Source organism: Ranitomeya imitator, chromosome 7, assembly GCF_032444005.1.
Source record: "Ranitomeya imitator isolate aRanImi1 chromosome 7, aRanImi1.pri, whole genome shotgun sequence".
Classification (NCBI taxonomy): domain Eukaryota; kingdom Metazoa; phylum Chordata; class Amphibia; order Anura; family Dendrobatidae; genus Ranitomeya; species Ranitomeya imitator.
In genome coordinates, this window is record NC_091288.1 from 165,534,199 (window position 1) to 165,549,509 (window position 15,311).

Consider the following 15,311-nt stretch of genomic DNA (forward strand, 5'->3'; position numbering starts at 1 on the left):
CTGTCCATGGTTCTGAAGTCATGTATCCGCTGTCAGGATTACGCTTCTTTGATATTCTTTCATATGATGCTGGTAAACCTTCTGTTCTTGGAATCTAGCAGCATAGACATCACTATGATTGTGGTACTTCAGCGGGCAGCAACACATCATGTCACCAGTGTCGGCAACAAGACATCCGGCATGGAAGTTACTTTAATGAATTCTCAAGCACAAATGTTCATAGCAGATAGGACTTTACCATGTATTAGTATCATCACCACAATGGCTAATAACATTTCTGAACTTATCACCCAGATAGTTCTGCACGTTCAGATCACTGCAGATTATAAAGCAGATAGAACAGACTAATGTTAACATGTTAGAAATCAATACTGTATGTGCTGAGCTCATGGCAGGGGTCGTTTCACAATTGGGTGAAATGTTATTTTACAAAAGTTCATTAGATTTTCATGAAAGTACAATATAAAGAATTATCTTACCCAGAAATCCAAGTCCTTGGAGAGATGAATGATAAATTATTAGCTTTGCTATATAGCAATCGATCATCTCTTTAATATGTCCATTTTTACTTTATTATCGCCATAAACCATGTTTGGTATTTTCATTCTTTATTTGTTTTTCTATTTGCATCTTTATTATATAAAATGTTGTAGTTTTCATTAAGAAACAATCAACAATATGTAAGCAACTTATTCCATATAAACAAAAATACTGGGACACCCACACGTTACACCTACAGGAACATTCGAAATCCACTGACGTTACGATGAAGTCGGTCCATCTTTTGCAGCTATAACAGTTGTCGTTCTCCTGAGAGGGCTTTTAAGAAGACTTTGGAAAGTGTCTGTAGGACTTTTTGCCTATTCATGTAGATGAGCCTTTGTGATGCTAGACCCTGATGTCTATGGCCAGGTTCACATTCTGTGATCCAGTTTATGCCATAGGTGTTGGATGAGTTTTCGGTCATGGCTCCCTAATTCTTCAACTCCAAACTTGCCCAACCAAGCTTTTATGGAGTTTGCTTTGTGCATCGGGGAACAGTCCCTTGGAACTTGGAAGCTACAATTGTCCGAAATGTCTTAGTATGCTGAGGCATTAAGATTCACCTGAGTGAAGAGGCCTAGGTCAACTTTTAAAAAATGTCCTTAGAGGGTGTGTAGAACAGGCTGTGAATCAGTGCACTGGGGAGTGATCACGATAAACTCACTATGTAGTGAACAGTGACTGTTACCGCTCTCTGCTCCACCCTAATGACTAGAAATGAGCAGCTGCAGGGAAAATATAACTTTGTTTTCTCCCTGTAGCTCCATAAAGGCAGACAGACTACCTGTAGATTACTTCTAAAGCGGCAGGAAATTAGTTTTCTGTATACTTTAAAGGTATTTCCACTAGTCTGATATTGATAAACTATCCTATCATCAAAATGAGATCAGGAGTCTGGCACCCAGTTCTCCCACCAGTAGGCAGGTACTTGCTTAGGCAGTGGCGAGACGTGGACAGTGTACGTAGTGAAACACTGCAGCACTATTACTTTGTCTACACCTGTCTGCTGCTGATCACTGGAGATGCTGGGTGTCGGATCTCCACCCATCTGATATCATAACAGTGGACAATCCCTTTAATCATAATATAATAATGCATTGTATTGTTATTTAATATAAAGTACTAAAACCTCTACACTGAATGTGCAGTTTTCTTGGAATAAGCTTTGATGGAACGTTCCCAGCACTTTAGCATCTATGGACTGACTGATAACAGCCATCATGTAATTGCCGAGCGCTCCTTTCAGCTAAGAGTGTGCTTGCAGGAACACTTATATGAAAATGTGAAGGAATAAAATAAAGTGGCTCTCTGAATTTCATTTTTCTGAATAAGACAAATTCCGAGTTCATTATTCCTATTATTCTTTTAATCAGAAAAATGTTCTTCATAATGTGAGGCTGTAATAATATTTCTGAAATTCAGTAACCCCCTTAGAAATGGAGATGGAGTGAGTGGGGGCCTGTATTTTGTGGCATGAGTCGATTTTTTTTGTACCGTTTTCACATACATAACGCTTCTTGATTGTTTTTTATTCAGATTTTTCAGAAGCAGAATAAGCAAAATCCATCAATTCAGGAATTGTTTTTATTATTATTTTAACACCTTTCACTGTGCAGTAAAAGTGATGAGACCGGTTTGTTCTTTGAGCCAATATGATTACAGTGATACCAAGTTTTTTTTATGTTTTGATATTTTTGCACACAAAAACATTATTTTACAAAATAGACTGCTCCAAAAAAATAAAGGGAACACTTAAACATCACAATGTAACTACAAGTCAATCATACTTCTGTGAAATCAACCCATTGAGTTATGAAGCAACACTGGTTGTGAATCAATTTCCCCTGCTGTTGTACAAGTGTAACAGACAACAGTGAGAAATGATAGGCAATTAGCAAGACAACCCCTATAAAAGAGTGGTTTTACAGGTGGTGACCACAGACCATTTCTCTGTTCTCATCCTTTTTTGGCTGTTTTTGTCACTTTTGTATTTTGTCATTGCTCTTATCCCTAGAGGTCCTGTACAGTAGCATGAGGCATTGTCTACAACCCAGAGAAGTTGCTCAGGTAGTGCAGCTCATCCAGGATGGCACATCAATGCGAGCTGGGACAAGAAGGGTAGCTGTGTTTGTCAGCATATTGTCCAGAGCATGGAGCAGATACCAGGAGACAGGCCAGTACACCAGGAGACATGGAGGGGGCATAGGAAAGCAACAACCGAGCAGCAGGACCGCTACCTCCTCCTTTGTGCAATGAGGAGCAGTGCCAGAGCCCTGCAAAGTGACCTCCAGCAGACCACTAACACCCATGTGTCTGCTCAAACTGTCAGAAACAGACTCAATCAGGGTGTTATGAGGGCCCGGTGTCCACAAGTGGGGGTTGTGCTTACAGCCCAACACTGTGCAGGGCGATTGGCATTTGCCAGAGAACACTAAGATTGGCAGATTCAACATTGGCACCCTGTGCTCTTCACGGATGAGCGCAAGTTCACACTGAGCACATGTGACAGATGAGACTGAGTCTGGAGACGCCATGGAGAACGTTCTGCCTGCAACATCCTCCAGCATGACCAGTTTAGAAGTAGGTGTGAGATCTTTTGGAACACCTGGAGTGGACCCACAGATCCACGACAAAGAACCTCCCAAGGGTGAGCTGACCAGGTAGACCACCCCCTATACAGGGAGCGTTAGGGGCAGACCCATGGGAGACTATTGCCGCAGAAGCTGGAACCCGGAGACAGGTAGTAGGAGGTGCAAAATAGAGAAGCTTGGCATAGGACGGACAGAGCGGGGTAAGATGAAGTACAGTTTGGTAAGAGCTGAGTACAGGCGAGACCAAAGGAGCACAGAGAAGGGGAAGACACAACGGAAGCAGGACAGGACAGAGACTCCAGACTAACAGAGTATGGAGCGGACACTGAGAAGGCTGGACTGGACGAAGAGACAAGGAAGCCTGGGAAAGGCAGAGAAGCTGAACTGGCTGGACAGAGCGGAGACTCAGAACAGGCAGTGCAAAGACAAAGGTGGACCTGAGTCACAGAAGCACAAATGACAGACAGGCAAGGAGCGGAGGAAGGAATCCCCTTAAATACATGGAGTGCTGAAGGACTTCCGGGTCATGGTCCTCCAGGATCACAGAGAGGAGATACAGAGCGCCTGTAAATTAGAAAGAGGAAGTGCTGGAGTGGGCGGTGCGCACGCGCACCCGACGAGAAACAGGGAGCGGAGAAAAATGAAGGGGAGGATGCGCGCCTGCAGGAGGAGCGCGCCGCAGCGGGTAAGTATGAGTGGGGGGAGCGGCGGTGGTCCCGGCAGCAGGCACGGCTGCAGAAGGAGTGGCCGTGAGAGTAGGTCAGTAATGGTGTGGGGAGGCATTTCTTTGGAGAGCCACACAGCTCTCCATTTGCTCGCCAGAGGTAGCCTGACTGCCATTAGGTACCGGGATGAGATCATCAGACCCATTGTGAGACCATATGCAGGTACTGTGGGCCCTGGGTTCCTTCTGATGCATGACAATGCTAAGCCTCATGTGACTGAATGTGTCAGCAGTTCCTGCATGATGAAGGCATTGATGCTAACGACCGGCCTGCCCGTTACCCAGTCCTGAATCCAATCGAACACATCTGGGACATCATGTCTTTTTCCATCCACCAATGCCACATTGCACCACAGACTGTCCAGGAGTTTACTGATGCCTTAATCCAGGTCTGTGAGGAGATTCCTCAGGATAACATCCACTGCCTCATCAGGAGCATGATCAGGCGTTGGCGTTATAGGGAGGTCATACAGGCGCGTGGAGGCCACACACACTACTGAGCATAATTTCCTTGTCTTGAGGCATTTCCTCTGAAGTTGGATCAGCCTGTAATTTGATTTTCCTCTTTGATTTTGAGCATCATTCCATCTCCAGACCTCCATGGAATATTAGTTGTGATTTACATTGATCATTTTTAGGTTTTACTATTCTCAAAGCATTCCACTATATAATGAATAAAGATGTACAACTGGAATATTTCTTTCAGTGATATCTAGGATGTGGGATGGTGTTTCTTTTATTTTTTTGAGCAGTGTACAATATAGTGATATTTTCTAAATTTATAATATTTATTCCAACAGAGCTCAGTTGAGAGCTCCTGGAGGCTTGATCTGCATGGTTGGAGGTTGTTGGTTGGTTGTTGTTATTTGAGAAGGCGTTTGGTGGATTTATCTGTGAGTGTTGTTAGGTTTGAGCGCGTGAGGGTATGTGCACACGTTGCAGATTCCCTGCGTTTTTTTCCACGCAGAAATGCTGCAGATCCGCAAGTGATTTACAGTACAATGTAAATCAATGGCAAAAAAAATTCTGTGCTAATGGTGCGTAAAAATCTGCACAGAAAACGCAAAAAATGTTTTTGCACCCCTTCCATAATAGAAATCCACAGGGGTAAAAAAAAGGAAGAAATCCGCACAAAATCTGCAGCAAATCCGCAAAAAAAAAACGCGCAAAAAAAGCGCAGATTCTGACCGGCATTTTCTGCCAAGAAATGCAGAATCTGCACAGAAAATTCCACAGTCAAATCAGCAACGTGCGCATATAGCCTGATAATTCCACTCCTTCTCCTAGTTTGGTTTAACCCCATCCTCCACTCTCAGGTGTTTACCTCTGCTGTTTGTGTAAGTATATTTGTATGACTGGCATTTTCCTTTATCCCTGTTCATGTTACCTTGTTAGTGTGGTTGGTGTGCTATGATACACTACTTCTACCCTGTTCCCTGACTGGGGGAAGGGTTCAGATTTAAGGTCGATTCAGGCGCTAAGGCAAGGTACGTGGCCCCAGCGTCTTCACCATCAGAAGTAATCTTTGGAACAGGGCGAGCTTGGGCGCTCCTAGCATTAGGGACAGGGAAGGAGCCCCTGGTCCCAGGACACCCGACAACAGAGCCGTGACAAAAAGATAGAATCGTTTTGCTCTTTCATACCAGCCTGGGCACTTTTCTCACAAATTGGGTGAGACTTATAGGAAAGGATATTTTATTGAAAGACGTTTCTATTTAAATTTGATGAATTCTTTGCTAATACCAGCATTTTTGCCAATGATAAATTCAAACCAAATTATGCAAGGAAGTTACATAACTTTATTTTTATACAATGACCTAGATTTATATATGATATAAAATTAGAACACTAATTCCATGTTAAAGGTCAATCTTTCACCAGTTTTCTGCTGCCTAACCTAAGAGCAGCGTAATGTAGGAGCTGAGACCCTGATTTCAGCGGTGTATCACTTACTGGGCTCCTTAGTGTACTTTTTTTTTTTTAAAAATACTGTTTTATCAGCAGGATATTATCAGTAAAGGACTAATAAACTTGCTGTCAGGTAGTCCAACCACGCCCCTATCACTGATTGGCAGCTTTCTGCTTATGCACAGTGTACACAGTAAGCTGTCAAACAGTGGTGTGGGCGGGGTTATACAGACATCAGGTGGTTGATCTGCAGCAGATAAAACTGGTGTTAATCAAAACTACAGCACGCAGTAAAGTAAGTGATACATCGCTGGAATCAGTGTCTCTGCCTCTACATCATATTGTTCTCAGAAGGGGTAGACAAACCTGTTTACAGATTGCCGTTTGAGGAGAGGTAGCTACACAACTCTGAGACAGAAAATCATATTTTGGTCATCACCACGACATATAAAGCACTGCAGTTTCATGAAATGATTGTTAATGGAATCTATGAGTAATAACACTAGTGCCTTATGTCAAACCAATTAATTCTTAGTAAAATAGTAAAAAAATGAAGCATTCATTGAAAACGAGCAGAAACATTTCTTCAGCTCTCACAGTAATTAATACATGAAACAAAATGGCCATGGTGGCTCTAATAGTTGGTTTCCGGAGTAGCTGTAAGGTCAGTATTGTGATGTGTCTTTGTTTAGGGAGCAAGAACGACAAATTACAGCAGTTACGTCTGCCCAGATAAATGAAAGCACAGGACTAATTGCTGTGGTCGGACAGCTGCCTGTACAGGAATGAGTCATAACCGTCCACCAAGGAAACAGAGAACTGTAAAATGCCTTCATTCTGGATTATGAAAATTTGCGCGACGGTTTCCAAAAATTGCCGGCAAGTGTGGAGTTGCAGCATTGAAATTCGGAGTGCAACAACCCAATTTATCGATTAGCTAGTGCTAAAAAGAGACAAAATATATTTAATTTTGTTAATGACATAATCAGTCCATCACGTACTGGTAGCGGTTATTTTCTTTACCATAGAACACATATACAGAACCTGCAGATGCCTCATCCTTCTCCCCCTCCTCCTCCTTTGTATCTACAAACTGTTTTGCACTCTTATGTATTTTTATTTTTTCTAAAAAAAAAATATCCCAATAGATATGCTAATATTTTGTATGAAAAAGAAAATGTGTTTAATATCTTTACGACCACCGATACACGGACGTTAAGGGGCCTTATTCCCTCATCGATATTTTAAAACATCAATCATGAATACGAGCAAAAATCCTGTATATGACAGCTAACACCCTGCGGGCATCAGCCTCGACCGAAAATCTTAAATACTCGACAGCGTCATTTAAGGCTGGTTTCACATTTGCGTCTGTGTGCGCAGTGTTTCATCCGCAACAATCCGAATGCGTCATGTATGCCTATATTTAACATGGTGTACGCAGGGACATGCGTTTGCATCAGTTCGCATGCATCAGCGTACGCATGCTTCATTTCTCGGTGCGGTGGGGTCCGGCGAACGCAACATGTTGCATTTTTTTTTAAGCTGCAAAAATCCGTCAAATATGTGCAGTCATGCACATGCGAATGAGTGTGTCAAAAAAACGCATTACTGTCTATGGAAACGCATGTGTACACAAGGACATGCGTACGCACATGCTTTCAATACGCATGCATAATTTTAATGAGCTGGTCCAGGAAGTGATTCAACCACCTGCTAATTGATAGCTCTTTAAAAGGAAGTGTGGACACTGCAAGGCCATAACTCTCTGGACGATAGCAAAAGACTGGCTATGTAAGTACAGAATCTTTGAAAATGTCTCTCTCACTGCTGTTTGTACTTTGTGCTAATGTTTTTTTCTGATACTTTTAGACTTGTCTACTCTCCTGGTGCAGTGGTTGTCTCCTGGTGCAGTGGTTGTCTCCTTGTGCAGTGGGTGTCTTTTGGTGCAGTGGTTGACTCCTAGTTGTCTCCTGGTGCAGTGGTTGTCTTTTGGTGCAGTGGTTGACTCCTAGTTGTCTCCTGGTGCAGTGGGTGTCTTTTGGTGCAGTGGTTGACTCCTAGTTGTCTCCTGGTGCAGTGGGTGTCTTTTGGTGCAGTGGTTGACTCCTAGTTGTCTCCTGGTGCAGTGGGTGTCTCTTGTTGCAGTGGTTGACTCCTAGTTGTCTCCTGGTGCAGTAGTTGTCTTTTGGTGCAGTGGTTGTCTCCTTGTGCAGTGGGTGTCTTTTGGTGCAGTGGTTGACTCCTAGTTGTCTCCTGGTGCAGTGGTTGTCTTTTGGTGCAGTGGTTGACTCCTAGTTGTCTCCTGGTGCAGTGGGTGTCTTTTGGTGCAGTGGTTGACTCCTAGTTGTCTCCTGGTGCAGTGGGTGTCTTTTGGTGCAGTGGTTGACTCCTAGTTGTCTCCTGGTGCAGTGGGTGTCTCTTGTTGCAGTGGTTGACTCCTAGTTGTCTCCTGGTGCAGTAGTTGTCTTTTGGTGCAGTGGTTGTCTCCTTGTGCAGTGGGTGTCTTTTGGTGCAGTGGTTGACTCCTAGTTGTCTCCTGGTGCAGTGGTTGTCTTTTGGTGCAGTGGTTGACTCCTAGTTGTCTCCTGGTGCAGTGGGTGTCTTTTGGTGCAGTGGTTGACTCCTAGTTGTCTCCTGGTGCAGTGGTTGTCTCTTGGTGCAGTGGTTGACTCCTAGTTGTCTCCTGGTGCAGTAGTTGTCTTTTGGTGCAGTGGTTGACTCCTAGTTGTTTCCTGGTGCAGTGGTTGTCTCTTGGTGCAGTGGTTGACTCCTAGTTGTCTCCTGCTGCAGTGGTTGTTTTCTGTTTGTCTCCCGGTGCTGTTTTCTGTCCTGGTGAGGACAACACTGTCTATGTAAGTATAGAAGCTTTGAAAATGTCTGTCTCTCTCAATGCTTTTTCTGTTCCTTGCAGACTGGTCGACTCTCCTGGTGCTGCGGTTTTCTTCTGGTTGTCTCCTGGTGTTGCTGTTGTCTCCTGATGCTGCCGTCTGTCCCTGACCTGTGCTTACTGCTGTGCTGTTGGACTACTGCCTGTGATGTAAGTATTGGTGTCCATGTCTTTTTTTTTGTCAACATTGTGTTAGGACAGTGTTCCTAAACTCTGGTCCTCCAGAGCCACCAACAGGTCATGTGTTCAGGATTTTCTTAGTATTGCCCGGGTGATATTTGCACCACCTGCACAGGCAATAATTCCATCACCTGTGCAATACCAAGGAAATCCTGAAAACATGACCTGTTGGTGGCTCTTGATGATCAGAGTTGGGGAACACTGTGTTAGGATTTTACCAAATTTATTTTTTCTTCTCTGTTCTTTTCTGTAGTTGACTGCTGCCTGCTCTTCAAACATGTCATCAAGCGAAGAACTGACTTCTTCCCAGGGTGGACCTGACAAAGATTATGTAATCACATTTGCTATACTGATTGGTATGTATTGACTGGCAATACTCCACATGTGTTAAATCATATTAGATAATGTTAAATCACCTTAGGACAATATATAAAAAAAACCATAAAATAATTTAAATTTGTATAAAATAATATTAATAATTGCCCATGGTGTTAAAACAAAGAAAAGAAGTGGGGACCACTCGTAACCAGAAACAACCCAACCACCAGAGTTATGGATACACCAGGAAAACCAAACTGGATCATATAGATCAAAATAATATCTTTATTGACAAGTAGTAGCGATACAGAAAAATATAAAAAAATATTAATAAACAAACTGTGTACGAATCAAGACAGTATGTATAACATATTTAATATGTAGATCAAAAAATGAATAGATAAACCCGTAAGCACAAATTGTATAGAATGTCACTAATGGACCTGTGCAAGGTAATGATTCCTCAAATTTCGGTATTACCAGTTCCCTAATAAAATTCTAAGAGTAAAAAAAATCTATAATAGGACATATAAATACATGTGCCAAAGTGCAAAAAATATAAAAATGAATATTAAACATATAGGGCAATAAGTGGAAGTCACACAAAAACTGTGTAATACCGCAAAATAAAGTGCAGAGTGCAAAAGTAGATTCAGGGAAGGATCCTACCAATCACACTGGATGTCTGGTTGTATTTTTGGCTTGATTATAAGCTCTTTTATTGACCATTTACTGTAACCGCGGTCTAAAAATCGGCTCTTGAGTTCTTCAGCCTGTTCTTCAAAATCATTGTCCTCTGAGCATATCCTGCGTAGTCGCAGAAACTGACCTATAGGAATAGAGCGTTCTAGAATATGCATGTCCACCTAGTATATTGCACAGCTCACGTAGTATATTGCCCAGCCACGTACTATATTGCCCAGCCACGTAGTATACTGCCCAGCGACGTAGTATATTGCCCAGCGACGTAGTATATTGCCCAGCCACGTAGTATATTGCCCAGCCATGTAGTATATTGCCCAGCAACGTAGTATATTGCCCAGTGACGTAATATATTGGCCAGCCACGTAGTATATTGCCCAGCCAAGTAGTATATTGCCCAGCCACGTAGTATATTGCCCAGTGATGTAGTATATTCCCCAGCCCACGTAGTATATTGGCCAGCCATGTAGTATATTGCCCAGTTACATAGTATATTCCCTAGTGATGTACTATATTGCGCAGCCACGTAGTATATTGCACAGCCCTCGTAGTATATTGCCCAGTGACGTAATATATTGGCCAGCCACGTAGTATATTGTCCAGCCACGTAGTATATTGCCCAGCCACGTAGTATATTGCCCAGTGACGTAGTATATTGCCCAGCCACGTAGTATATTGCACAGCGAAGTAGTATACAGCACAGAGCCACATAGTATATTGGCAAGTCACGTAGTATATTGCCCAGCTACGTAGTATATTGCCCAGCCAGGTTTGTCACAGGTGAAAAAATAAAAAATAAACATATACTCATCTTTCCGAGGGAGCCCTTGCAGTCCATGGCAGGTCCCGGTCCCAGGGTTGGTAGCGCAGGACCTGTGATGACGTCGCGGTCACATGACCGTGACGTCATGGCAGGTCTTTGTAGCGCAGGCGCGCAGGGCCTGTGATAACGTCGCAGTCACATGACCGTGATGTCATGGCTGGGCCTTGTCGCACAGGCGCGCAGGGCCTGTGATGATGTCGCGGTCACATGACCGTGACATCATGGCAGGTCCTTCTGCCACCGGAACCTGCAACGGAAGATGGCGGCCGGCGCGAGCTGCAACGGAGGGTGAGTATAGCAGGTTTTTTTTTATTTATTATTATTTTTAACATTACATTTTTTACTATTGATGCCGCATAGGCAGCATCAATAGTAAAAAGTTGGGGACACACAGGGTTAATAGCAGCGGTAACGGAGTGCGTTACCCGTGGCATAACGTGGTCCGTTACCGCCAGCATTAACCCTGTGTTAGCGGTGACCGGAGGGGACTATGCGGGTGACAGGCACAGACTGCAGGGAGTAAGGAGCGGCCATTTTCTTCCGGACTGTGCCTGTCGCTGATTGGTCGCGGCAGCCATGACAGACAGCTGGCGAAGCCAATCAGCGAATGAATAACCGTGACAGAAGGACAGACAGATGGAAGTGACCCTTAGACAATTATATACAGTAGTAGATCTTGCAGTATTGCACAGTTCCTATGTGATTTTCCTGTTTGATTGCTAGGATCCTTCCCTGAATCTACTTTTGCACTCAGCAGCACTTTATTTTGCGGTATTACACATTTTTTGTGTGACTTCCACTTGTTGTCCTATATGTTTTATATTCATTTTTGCACTTTGGCACATTTATTTATACGTCTTAGTATAGATTTTTTTTACTCTTAGAATTTTATTAGGGAACTTGTTATACCCAAATTTGGGGAATCATTACCTTGCACAGGTCCATTAGTGACATTCTATACAATTTGTGCTTACAGGTTTATTTAATCATTGTTTTTTAATCTACATATTAACCCCTTCATGACCTTGGGATTTTCCATTTTTCCGTGTTTGTTTTTCACTCCCCTCCTTCCCAGAGCCATAACCTTTTTATTTTTCTGTCAATGTGAGGGCTTATTTTTTGCGAAACAAGTTGTACTTTTGAACGACATCATTGGTTGTAGCATGTCGTGTACTAGAAAGCAGGAAAAAAATTCCAAGTGCGGTGAAATTGCAAAAAAAGTGCAATCCCTCACTTTTTTGCTAGGTTCACTAAATGCTAAAACTGACCTGCCATTATGATTCTCCAGGTCATTACGAGTTCATAGACACCTAACATGTCTAGGTTATTTTTTATCTAAGTGGTGAATAAAAATTCCAAACTTTGCTAAAAAAAAAAAAATTGTGCCATTTTCCGATACCCGTAGCGTCTCCATTTTTCATGATCTGGGGTCAGGTTTGGGCTTATTTTTTGTGTGCCGAGCTGGCAATTTTAATGATACCATTTCGGTGCAGATACGGTCTTTTTCTCGCACGTTATTGCATTTTAATGCAATGTTGCGGCAACCAAAAAAACGTTATTCTGGTGTTTTGAATTTTTTTCTCTCTACGCCGTTAGGCGTTCAGGTTAATCCTTTTTTTTATTGATAGATCGGGAGATTCTGAACACAGTGATACCAAATATGTGTAGGTTAGATTTTTTTTTAGTTGATTTATTTTGAATGGGGCGAGAGGGGGGTGATTTAAACGTTTATTTTTATTTTTTTTCCACATTTTTTTAACTTTTTTTTAACTTTGGCCATGCTTCAATAGCCTCCATGGGAGGCTAGAAGCTGGCACAGCTCGATCGCCTCTGCTACATAGCAGCGATCATTAGATCGCTGCTATGTAGCTGAATTGCAGGGTGGCGCTCACAGCTAGCCAGGATCAGTAACCAAAGAGGTCTCAAGTACCTCTATGGTTACTATGCAGAAGCATCGTTGACCCCCGATCATGTGTCAGGGGTCAGTGATGCGATCATTTCCGTCCGGATGGCCAGAAGCACCGGTTAAATGCCGCTGTCAGCATTTGACAGCGGCATTTAACTAGTTAATAGCGGCGGGTGAATCGAGATTTCACCCGCCACTATTGCGGGCACATCTCAGCTGTTCAAAACAGCTGACATTTCTCGGCTTTGATGCGGGCTCACCGCCGGAGCCCTGCATCAAAGTGCGGTATCTGACCTCGGACGTACTATCCTGTCCGAGGTCAGAAAGGGGTTATGTTATACTGTACATACTGTCCTGATTCCTACACAGTTTGTTTATTAATAATTTTCTATATTTTTCTGTATCGCTTCTACTTATCAATAAAGATATTATGTTGATCCATATGATCCAGTTTGGTTTTCCTGGTGTATCCATAACTCTGGTGGTTGGGTTGTTTTTATGTGTTACATCATGTAATTTTTTTACAGGTACCTACCAGTGAAGAGCAGTCAAGTGGAAATGAAGCTTCCTAGCAACATCGGACCCAAGTGTCTCAGGAGGAAAGATGGGGTGTAAGTAGTCTTTTCATCAGAGTTGTACTAGAATTTTTTTTTTCTCTATAGGTTTCACAATGCGAAGAAGCCACACTTGATATAGACAATGAACAACTAATCCACCTTGTGTAAGAACAAGTACCGTTGTGGGACATCCGTGACCGTCAGGGCTCCGACAATGTGGTGATTCTACGTCTCTGGGAAGAAGTAGCAACATCGCTGCTGGCTGATTGAGACAGAAATGATTTTGGTAAGTATTGCAATGCAGTCTGACGTGGCAGTGAACCTGATAATGTATGTGCATTTTTTTCCAATAATTTTTTTCTTTTTTTCCCCCTTCACAGTTAGGCTATGTGCACACGTTCAGGATTTCTCGCAGAAAATTCCTGAGAAAAACATTTTCTGCAAGAAATCCGCAAGAAATCTGCATGCGGTTTTGCCGCGTTTTTTTCCGGACATTTCCCAATGCATTTTGTAGTGGGAAATCCGCAAAAAAACCGCAAAATTAATGAATATGCTGCGGTTTTTACCGCGATGCGTTTTTTTCGCGGAGAAAACCGCATCATGTGCACAAAACATGCGGAATTCATTCAAATGATGGGATGCTTATTGTATGCGGTTTTGTTTTGAGGTTTTATAGCGTTTTTATCGGGAAAAACCGCGATAAAACCGCAACGTGTGCACACAGCCTAAAGAGAATCAAAATCCGTTGGCGCTCGATGAAGGACCGCTTCAACAAGGACATGAGAGAGGAGATTCTGGTTAGAAGTGGTGCTGCTCAAAGGTTTCGGAAATACAAATAACACTGGAAACTTGCATTTCTGAGGACTGCGCTTGCTCAGCGAACGTAAGTAATTTTATTTTTATTATTTTTAATAATGTTTTATTTTTTCCCCACACAGAGCATGGAGCAGCACAACACAACCTGGATTTTTTCACTAATGTTTTTCTCTTTTCCACACAGAACCTGGTGCAGCACAATATAACCCGGATCATCCCCTGTTGAAGCGGCCCCTCATATACCAGCCACTGAACAGACGCAGTCCCAATCATCCACCAGCGATGGAGCAACCTTGCAGACTTCACAGGCTGGGGAACAGGCAGCTGGTCCATCAGGTTTTCCCCTCTCCCAGCCCTCTGCCACTGCTTTTGTTGGGTCTTATTGTCAGCATCGAGGGCCTGGGAGAGGTCAGGCATGCCCGAGTTTATGCACTTAAGCTCGGTCTTCCAGGATAGTATTAGGTTGATTGCTAACAGAGTGGAGAGTGGGTTCAAGGATGTGAACAAACGCCTTGACCGCCTGGAAGCTGACCTTGAGAGACCGGCGTAACATTTTTTTTCTGCAATAGAGCAGAGTGTGTCAGAAAACCTTACACCTCAACTCCAGCTGAACGTCATGCAGCATTGCCAGGCTGCTTACAGCCACGCATTGCTGTAGCAGCTGTCCCAGCAGCAGTCATAAAGCTACAATCAACAGGCCAGAATATATTACCAGCAGCCCATCGATTTTTCAACTCCCACACCACCGAACTATCCTACACCACCACCGCCTCCAGGTCACAGAAAGACCATGCTGCTGAGTTCATCAACCCTGTAGCCTGCAGCATCCACCATGCTCCAGAGTCCAGCACCCATGCAGCCAGCAGTATCCACGATGCTGCCCACTCCAGCAACCCTGCCCAGTCCAGCAACCCTGCCCAGTCCAGCACCCCTGCCACCAGCAATATCCATGATGCTGCCCACTCCACCACACCTGCCCACTCCAGCACCCCTGCAGCCAGCAGGATCCACACTGCGGCCCAGTCCAGCACCATGCCAGATGACTGCTACAGAGGCCACCACTCCCACTCAGCCAAGAAAATAGAGGGCCAAAAGAAATAATAATTCCACCAGAACGAAAACCAGGAGCCAAAAAAATATTGAACCCACCCCCTCCGCCCTCACCTACTAATTTGTCACTACCTTCCCTTGTGTCTTTGTCTGTCCCTTCCAGTTTGCCTATCGATTCACATGATTCCACTTTGTCATCTATCCTCAATGTCTCCACTGCCATCCCTGATCAAATCTTTAAATTTGTTGCCCCTTCCCCTGTAGATGCTTCGATTGTAACCCCTTCCTCATCAACTACCACTA

At 43.5% G+C, this 15,311-nt stretch overlaps 1 protein-coding gene across 1 annotated transcript; it reads left to right on the forward strand.

Annotated features, from left to right (window-relative positions):
• The first annotated feature begins 3,075 nt into the window (after positions 1-3,075).
• Positions 3,076-15,059, forward strand: LOC138646121 (uncharacterized). Its single transcript, XM_069735584.1, has 3 exons — positions 3,076-3,203; positions 13,113-13,196; positions 14,528-15,059. The coding sequence occupies exons 1-3, from the start codon at positions 3,076-3,078 to the stop codon at positions 15,057-15,059; spliced, it is 744 nt and encodes a 247-aa protein (XP_069591685.1).
• The last annotated feature ends 252 nt before the right edge of the window (positions 15,060-15,311 follow it).